The 10,035-nt window shown below is 35.9% G+C and overlaps 1 protein-coding gene across 7 annotated transcripts in view; it reads right to left on the bottom strand.

Moving 5' to 3' along the window:
* Positions 1 to 5,749: 5,749 nt before the first annotated feature.
* Positions 5,750 to 10,035, bottom strand: part of PRDM5 (PR/SET domain 5) — a 92,946-nt gene continuing 88,660 nt past the window's right edge. For all 7 annotated transcript variants that reach the window (XM_062626623.1, XM_062626624.1, XM_062626625.1 and 4 more), the window contains one exon: positions 5,750 to 6,348. In XM_062626623.1, coding sequence (XP_062482607.1) covers positions 6,184 to 6,348 — 165 coding nt within the window. In that variant the 3' untranslated portion in view covers positions 5,750 to 6,183. The remainder of the gene's footprint in view (positions 6,349 to 10,035) is intronic.

Below are 10,035 nucleotides of genomic sequence, written 5' to 3'. Positions count from 1 at the left end.
AACAACCTCTCCTCAATTACTGTTCAGCAAACACCATGTTGCTTTGCCATACAACAAATGGGAGGAGAAAACTGTGAACCACTTACTCGTAGTTTACTATTTGCTAGATCTACCTGATGCTAGCTGCTGTATAAACATGCTGAGAGACGCATTCATTACTTCAGGGATTTTATAGTCAAAGGGCATGAACAAATGATCAATGATAGTTGAAGTACATTAACTGTATTGTTCAAAAGCTGAAATAACCATAGCTAAACATGTATTTGCTTGTGATGCATATGTCTCATGGGAAATTCATCTTACACAGAACTGACATCATGCATTAATAAAAGGTTATAGTTTTGTCTGATTGCTGGGGTTTTTTTTGTGTTTTTTTTTAACAAAAGAAATATCAAATTAAAACTGAGACATACATGCGTACATTTCTACCAATTGACAGAAATTAGTTTAGTTCCCCCATCCTACTTTCTCAGTTTTTCTGAGGTCATCAGGCCCAAGACACACTCAGTGATGGAGATCCAAGAATATCTTCTTGCCTACCTCAGCTGGAGTCCACAGAAACAAACGGGCCATCAAGTCTCTCTTCCACTTGTGACATGGGTGAGGGTTTCTCCCAGGTTTCTTTCGGCACTGGAGGGTGATGACAGTTTATATATCATTCACAGCCTCTGACTGCACTCCTGTTGCAACATGAGAGGTACCTGAGGTTAGCAAAGTCAAAGAGGCATGCTACTTGAACATAACAAATAGGGCTTGGTGAAAGTAACACAGCAGACCAGTAAACGTTTGCAAACACCAAATTTTCCAGTATACTGTCTGCCCTCGTTCACAGGGTGTTACCTATTCAGCATCAGGTTACAAGAGAATGGAAGAAAAAACAGACTAAAAAAATAGATAATGACTATTAAATAAAAACAAAACTGGCAGTCACAGGTTGAACTGCTCAACAAAACATTCCCCAGGTCAAGGTAACTGTTTATCAGTGACAACTTTGCAGCCATTACTGCACATCCTAAATTACTCCATCTTCTTGATGTGCCACAATATGTACAAGACACAAAACTAAGCTGTCAGAATTCAAACATGTCCAAGATTACAGCTTTACAGCTGGAAGTGCTATCATATTCTGAGCTAATACTAGCCTAAAAAACCAAATGGGCAGATTTCAAATCTCAGTGTGAAGGGAATCGCTATAGTTGTGCACAACATGTATGTAAGTGAACTTAAAACATTTTATTATTACCTGATCATAAACTGACAACAGCACACTGAGCTCCTCCACCTCCAAAAGTGATGCTTTAGAGTTACTATTATGCTATGTCTTTTAAACTGAAAAATTAAAATAAACCATAATCAGAGGTCTTTGAAGAATAATGGCATTGGTACATATAAATACAAATGCAAAGAATGAAATGTTGCCATTTAAAGCACAAATCAAAAGCATAATATCATAAATTGACTCAGAATATACAAATTGCTCTCACTAAACTATGTCTGTACATTCAAATATAACAATATAAAATGCCCAGCACCATGTTAACTTACACTATTTCCTCCTTTGTCTGGTTTCTAATTAAGACTTGCTGGTGGAAATGAAAAAATGCATCAAATCCGTCACAATCATATAGACAAAACAGAACTATAGCAAGTGCAAAGGATATTTATCATATTAATGATATGTATCAGCTTTTGTCCAGATATCTGATCAGAATAGAAAGCAAAAGGAACTAGCAAGACTGCTGTTGTTCTTAACACCAGAGATGGAGCTCTCTCCAAGAGGGGCCAACTGCCCTGGAAAAATAAAGAGAACAAATTGAATGTTATGAACTGCAGAAAATCCTACAATGTAGAAGGGGTAAAAAATAACCACAGCCTTCTAAAATTGTAGTGATTGCATGTTATTTCAGGATTATCTCTAGCTCTTCATGTTATTCTGCATGGCACAATTTACCATGTAAAAGTCAGTATTTTCATTAATGATCAATTTTGTTCATTTGCCATGGTAGACAGTAAAGCAAAACAGAACACACACACACTAAAATAGTAACCATTACCTTTAAACCAATGGGTTTCAAATTCTCATTGCTCAAAATCACGTGAAGGGAATGCTCTCTGTCTTTTCCAAATGTTATACCAACTGGGAGACTGTCAATGGTAATTCCCACTTAAAGAAGAAAGTTTGTTGGTGTTTTTTTATTGTTTTTGTGTTTGTTGTTGTTTTTTTTGTTCATTTTTGTTTAAAAAACCCCACAAACAAAAAGAACTATAACCAAATGGAAATATATTGCATTACATATAAAATCAATTATACAATTCAGCAACATGAATTCATGTGAATCTAAATCATATTAACTCTGACTGCAATTAAGTTCAAGCACCTTATGCAAAGAACTAGGCATTTCTTGACATGGAAACACCTGTAGCTGCTGAGCCAGATGCTGGACCTGTAGAAGCTCAGGCAGTTCTGCAGCCACTTTAACCCAAACGGAAAGTTCCTGGAGGACACAGTCAAAGAGTCATCACCCGCAGCTGGCCTTCAACCTCCTGCACCTACGTCCTGTGTTTCCCATGAGAAGGTGTTTCACTCGCATGTTGATCCCGTCTATTCCTTGTTCTATTGAAGCCATTATCAAGATCAATACTTCAGTTAGTTAACTACTGTTATTAATTACACACAGCATGATTAATCTTAATAGGTATACTGTAATTTATCAAGTAAAAAAAAAAAGTACATTCTCCTCTTCATGTACTCACTTCAATAACTAGCTGTTTTTCTCAAAGACAGTTATTAATCCTAAACATGTAACACATTTTTGCAGCAAAGGTTTCTAAACCCTATGTAGAATACGTGTTCAATTACCCCCACCCCTCCCTCTCCCCCCAAGGATTTTCTTCTTAACAGCATCATCTCTCAAAATGCTCAGAAAAAAATCATTTTTTTGTTTGCAGGTTTGTTGTTTTTTTTTCCTGTGCCTTAGCTCGCACTGCCCAAATGAAAGAATGAAAAATATACAGAAATATAAAGGAAGAATAACATAAAAAAATGTGATCTCAGTTTTTCTAACACCAAACTCTTGGCTTTTATTGATGTCAAAACGGCAGACAAACAAACAAAAAAATCACCTTTGCAATGCCATCCCACCCCATACATGTAAAAAAAAGTTGCTGAACTATTTCTCCTTTCAGATAATTAAGAATACTACAACTAAAACACATGCATTGGTACGGATTGATTTTGCTGCCTGAACACTTAAATTATATTAATTTAATTTTTATAACAACTGTAGCAATAATTTAAAGTTCTCCAGACTTAGAAATACACTAGTCTGACAAACTGTAACAAAAGCTCTCCTAATAAGGAGAGGAAGTATTCTTTACTCAGCTTTATAATGCCTATTTCTACTATATTTGCACACATATTATATGTTTTATTTATATGAACAAATGATTTGTATGGAACTGGCAAAGACTCCAAGTTTTACATACCTCTCAGGAAACAAAAAGGGCATGAACACAACTTAGTATGCTTTTACACATAGCTGGTGGTCACAAAGAAGTGAAATACTCATAATTACACTTCTCCTTCAAAATCTGCAGGAATCCTAAATAATTTAGAAAAGTACATGCATTTCAACATGCAAACTGAATGCAGTAAAGTATTCAAGTGTTACAGGATAATTATAAATCATGAAACATCAACCAAGCAGTTTCCCTTCAAAACTAATACTGCAAATAACTACTGAAATTATAGAAAGATAAGTTTTATATTTAATTAAAATTAACAAGAGCATAAATGTTATTATGTAATATTATGTAACACCATAGCAGCTACAACATAATACAAAATTACATAAAACATACAGGTAGTGATAAACTTTACTGTCACACGGCAGTGTAACAACTAAGGCACTTCTTTCATGCTGAACCAATACATTTCAGAAAAAATTATATGAAGTTGGGTTCTCCATATACAGGTCTTCTCCAGGATCCTCATATGGATTTACACACATGTAACTGCTGTGGCATACTAAAGTACAATTACATTATTGTCCACACCTTATATCTGTTGCTTTACTACACTTTATTTTTTTTTCCAACTCAGATCAACTTAGGAGACACTGGATTCCAATTTCAAATCTGCAGATACAGCTGAAGCTTACTCTTTTCCCTGCAGAAACCTTGCAAGTGGCTCATTCAAGCCTAACTAGTCCTATGTAAATTGAATCAAGGACCTTTGAAATAAACAGGAAGATATCACTTCGAAGTTTTCTGTAGCTGAAAGCAGTGATAGTTCCTGTTTGTCCCAGATCAACTCTGTTATAATTGCCAGCAGGAAGTCACCTGGCTTCATTAAGAAAGGGAACCTGGAAAGCTGAGTGTACAACTTCTTTGTAAACGGGAAGGAACCTATAAACTTGTTAGTTTGTTGTCATGGAACATTACAGGCTCACAAAAGAAAAGAGGTTGAAAACAAAAAGTCTCATAACAAAACACAGCAAAAACTAAGACCTTCTGATATAGACCCTATAAATATAATTACCTCTATTAAGTGGCATGTCTTCTTCAGCTTGTAAGAAAAACAAAAAGTGTCTTCTGCTTATTTCTGGAGAAAAGGAATGACTTTGGCAAAGATTACTATTGGGATCCAGTGCTGGGTCTCGAAATTGAACATGTAGAGATTTATATGCAGAAGAATGGAATCCAAACTATCAGTAGAGAAGGAAGGAATTGGTAATCACTATACTAACATCTTCTATTGCTAGTGATTTCCACTGCTAGCAATACTGCTACTGCTATTTCTTTTTTTGCTCGAGTAGAAAAACAACCATGTGATAAACAGATTTGAGTAGTCTACCATGAGAAAAAAGATAAAGAATTATGGTGTTCACTTCAGCATAATTCTGCCTACTGCAGTTGATAAGGAAGCTGAATTCTTTTCTCATGAAAACTTGAAGTAAGATGTCCCAATTCAAGTTCATTTTACAAAACCTTGACAGATCCAGAATGCATATGAACAGTTTACTTATGACAGAACCTTAATATTAACTACTGGTAACTCAGGAATTTCACATGCAATCACACTCAGAAGTTACAGTTTTACTGTCCTTGTAGATAAAAATTTCTTGGTAATCTAGCTGTAGTACAAGAGGGCCTGTGGGAACTCTTCAAGAGTTTTACTGCAGCAAACAGCTCAATCTGATAACATGAAGAATTTGATTGTTACTTTGTTGTAAAGCAGTATTTTTCCCAGTGTTCACTAACAGAATTAAGAGAAGAAAAGTAGTTAAATGGGACGTAGAAATCCGGGGCATCTGATTCAGCAGGAAGGAACAATGGGAACCAGCTGTTCACCAAGAAACCAAATACATGTTAACTAGGTTACTGTAGCTGCTCAAGCCACTCTATTCAGATGTCTTTCCAGTTCCCTTACCAGTCACAATGATGAGTATGAATACAGTATTTAAAATAAATTGCTCCAAGTTTTCACTTCAATCTTGCCTCATGTAACCAGAATAAATCCTTCTTAATGCTCATACAAAAATACTTATTGGGACAGATTTCCATTGTTTCTGTACCTGTACATTTGGCATCTCAAGAACCAACTCAAGTTAACAAGCTTCATGTATTAACGAGAAAGCTGGAAATAAAGGAAGACACAATCATGTTACAATAAAGTGAAGAAGTAATATCTGGATAAAATATGTCTGCATGGAATCAGCTGTCAATCAGAATGACAAATTCTGCATGGTTTCAAATTGAAGAATTTTAATGGACTCTTGAAACTTAGATACAGAAATACAGTTGCAGACAGGGTTTAGTTCCAAATGTCCACTATTTCCAGGTAACAGTACTAATATCTAGGTTTGTAAGGCTGTAATTGGGAAAGTGAAGTTTGCTTACAGCTTTTTTTTTAGTTTCATTTTTATGAGGATAAAATTTTCCCAAAGTTCTTTAATCTTCATCTTTTTATTTTCAAGCTATGTTTTACTTTAGGTAAATGTCTTTCTTTGGTTTTCTCCTAGTAGTATAGTAAAAAAAAAAAAGTAGGAAAAATAATTTGTGAACACATAACCATTGTTTCTCTTGACTATGCTTACAAATCAGGTGATAAGTCTGGAGTTTGTACACACGCAAATGGAGCACTTCAGAGCATGAGATCCTTTCCTCTCACATATGCCACAATTAGCTGTCGGTTTCACCATGGACATTTTCCATGTGCACTTTGAGGTAGTCATTTCTAGTAAATTTCTTGTGGCAAAGCTGGCATTCTGCCATTGGTCGATTGGGGTTGTGAGTCAGCTTGTGTCGGATCAGCATCTTCTTCAGGCTGAAGGACAAATCACAAACCTAAGGCAGTGAAGACAAGACAAAGAAAAAAGAAGCCTTAAAATTTCAAGCATGTATAGAACCCTTTATGTGCTATCACTGAGGCCACAGCCAGATGTAACTGCAATAGTTAATAAATGAGCTGGTCTTTGGAAGAATAACTGCTTCAGAAAGCACCTTACTCTGTCTGGTATATTTCAATGTCATACAGTAACCGTGGTACCACAGGCATGGGGGCTGGTAAAGGAAAAAGATCTAATCTTCAAAATATCAACACACTGGGGTGTCCCAGTTATATTTTATTGTGTGTGGGTTTGGTTCACGGTTGTGGGTTTTTCTAAATATTATTATATCTGGGATGCAGTAATTCAACCTCATATGAAGTATTTCCTTCCTGACTTCCAGAATGACATCTGTGTGTTCCTAAAAAATCAGTTCAACTTGCTCAGCTACAAGGAGGGAGGAGTGAGAAAAAAAGCAGCTCTGAAGACTGCAAGAAAGGTTAATAATTATTATAGAGGACACTGCCATACTAAAAACATCACTTTAAAAAAAATTCTTGTGCTGAAGTCAAAATGAAAGGTTAAGAACAAGTCCAGCCACGAAAAGTTAGAATGAACAGTTAAGGATCTGTAGGGAAGACTAAATCAACTGAAAGCATGCAGTTACATTGTCACATTCACGTTCCATCCAGGTACACACAGTATGCATGTATTTTCTAGGGGATGGGGAGGAGAAAGGAAGCATGCTCACAATTCCTGATTTGGCAAATGAAATAGGAAAGAATCACATAATTAAATAAGAATGAACACCCATTGGCCTGCAATCCTCAAATTCCAGGTGCATTCCAGGCAAAATGTCTTCCACAGAGAAGAAACCCAGCACAATCTCTCCTTATGAAAATAAAGTTTTAAATTCATATTGGTACCAACCTAGTAATGAAAATGCTGAATTATTACTGATTCCTTTTGAAATAGTGCTGACTAACCAAGTAGATAATGTTGGCCTACAGTATATGTATTTTATGCCAATTAAGGCAAAAGAAACCAATAACCATAAAAAAGAGGCAAATTTTGTATCCAAAATAATTTTTCCCCAAACAAGAACACTGCATGTCCGGTTGCAATCAAATAGTTTTGGATTTATCACACAATCAAGTACTTTTATATAGCAAATGTAACTCTCCAGCCTCTTTCAGACCCAAGCAACAGTCACCCTTTTGTTATGTGACAAGGAATATCACCTACAGCATCCACTGGTGAGGTCTTAATACTGCTTTTGCCAAATATCATTTTCTGTTCCTCCTCCACACAGCATAAAAAGTGAACTCATAATGTTTACCTAATTGTAACAACATGCTTGCTCACGAGACTCAACGTGTTATAAGTATCATATACTTGTAAACACCAACATGTTTCTTGGAAGCCAGGAAGCCAATCAAGGATATACACGCATACAAGGTACATACGTGATCTCTGCATCTTACACGCCTCTCTTAATTTTTAAAGTAAACAGCTTCTAACAGAGTCCTAAACTACGTTTTTTTCATTTATAATGCTCATGCAACTAGTATAATGTGTCCTGATGTTCCTTCAGGGCTCTAGCATGTTCTACTACCTAACTTCTTCAAAAAGAACACAGAAAGCACAGGATCATATGATATAATACACCTTGTGCTGTGCTTATGCACAAAAGTTTTGGTTTGTGGGTTTTTTTTAAGAGTCTGCTTCAGATTTCAAGTTTATAAGTAAGACTGACATTTTAGAGATTTACAACCATACCTGCTAATGTGCACCTGAAATCTAATCAATCTCTTCAAAATGATCAAAGTTTTGATCAAGTAGGGAGGATCGAAGAGACTGACATTTGAAAGTAAGTGTAGGGCCAACTAAAGGCAGAGTGGAGGGAAACACTGTACCGGAAAGAAACCAGGACAGGCAGTACCCTGACCTTTCTGCCCTCAAAGAATAATCTGTGGTCTCTGAGGCAACTGAAGTTCAGTTGGCCTTCCAGTAAAAAACAGGCTGGTCTTCAGAGGACAGAAATCTAATTTATTAGGGGGAAAAAAAATATTTCTATTTCCATACTTCAGTTATTTTCACTTTCCTTTATGATAAATATTAGAGTTTTCACCTTAAAATAGGAATATTCAATTTGTACTATCATCAGTGGATATGTGAGCTTTGAGTCCTTGAGTTCTGAAATGCTTTTGATGACAGAAATAAACACATAAATAAACTGTAGCGCCTTCACCAAACAGTTGTTTTTTTTTTTTCAATAGCCAAACATTTCCTTTTTCAGTTCTTTGGCATGAAAGCAATTTTTGTTTGTAAATGCAAATGTACTAAGAAACAAAGAAAATTCTGACAGAAAATGTTCTTTAATATGTTATCAACATGTAATTTGTTGTCTATATATACTTAGAGAGCTGAATAGCTTCTATGACTGCTTCTAATGCCAGGCAGCAAACAACTCTCTTACAACTTCTGTCTTTCAGGATGGCTTCATGTATGATTACAGTTATGGATATGCTAATAAATAAAAACACAGCCTGTTTTTCACCTTTAAAGGATTCTTAGTAGGTCTGGGCATTGTCTTACGGACTTGCCAATTACCTTAATGAGTAAGGCTATGCCAGTAATATTGCTACTTCCTTAAAACATCCAATGGGAACAGGTAAAAAAAAAAAAATCCAGAAAATAGTAACAAAAATTATTATGAACACGGGAAAACGTCATGGAAAGCGCTGGAAAGAGAAAAAACTTCACAGGAGTTGACTAAGAAGGTACATGGCACATGTACAGAGAACAATGAATGGAATAGCTATTAACCGCCTCTGTTAAGGAAAGAACTAAAAGGTACTGAAATTCCATTATAGTAACCTGACATACACTCTCCTCCCCAAAATCCACAGTTAAGAATTTGCGGAAGTTGTGCAATAAATTACCACTCAAGTCATAAGAAAAATAATGAGCACACCTACAGCTATCTGTAGCAGGACAAAAAATTGTAGGTGAGAATATCTGAGTGTAAAAAGTATTGGAAAGCTAACAATTAATGTCCCCCATAGGTACATTTTTCTGTAACTGCCCACTACTGGTTTTCCTGTAACTTCTGCTGAAACATCTGGTAACATGCAATGTGAGAGCTCTGGAGGAATGGTCTGTTCTGCATAACATTTTCTATGACCCCAGCACCTGTGTAACTGGAGTACACATGAAATAAGGGCTAACTATTGAAAACAAAACTTTCAACACTCTCCAAGTGTGTATTAAGCAGCACACCATGATAGTCACCTGGACAACTGAAAAGCACCAGTTCTATATCCTAACCTGATACCCTCCAAATCCTTGAGCAACAACTTACCTTCTGGCTTTTGCTAATTCTCAATATTTTTTTCCAAAAGTCTCTGCACACTCAGCCTCCCCACCTACCTTCCAAAAAGTTGTGAGATATGTTGTATACACAATGGGATATGCTGAACGAAAGGGACTTGACAGTGATCTATGAACTGTAATATAATATGCTGCATTTCAGTAAACATACACAACATCCATGCTTTCTTCAATGCACAATTAAGAAAAAAAAAGAACAGATGTTGAAAATATCAGACCAGATTCCAGTAAATAGAAACTGGAATTTCTGAATTCATATTTGTGTCATCCAACATCAGAAGCATTCAGATTACATGTAATGAATTAAGTACCT

This window comes from Pezoporus occidentalis, unplaced genomic scaffold (genome assembly GCF_034315485.1).
Source record: "Pezoporus occidentalis ecotype Australia unplaced genomic scaffold, CSIRO_AGI_Poc_V1 ctg295, whole genome shotgun sequence".
NCBI classification, from domain to species: Eukaryota; Metazoa; Chordata; class Aves; order Psittaciformes; family Psittacidae; genus Pezoporus; species Pezoporus occidentalis.
The sequence above is the reverse complement of the archived record's forward strand: the minus strand, read 5'-3'. Positions and strand labels throughout refer to the sequence as shown.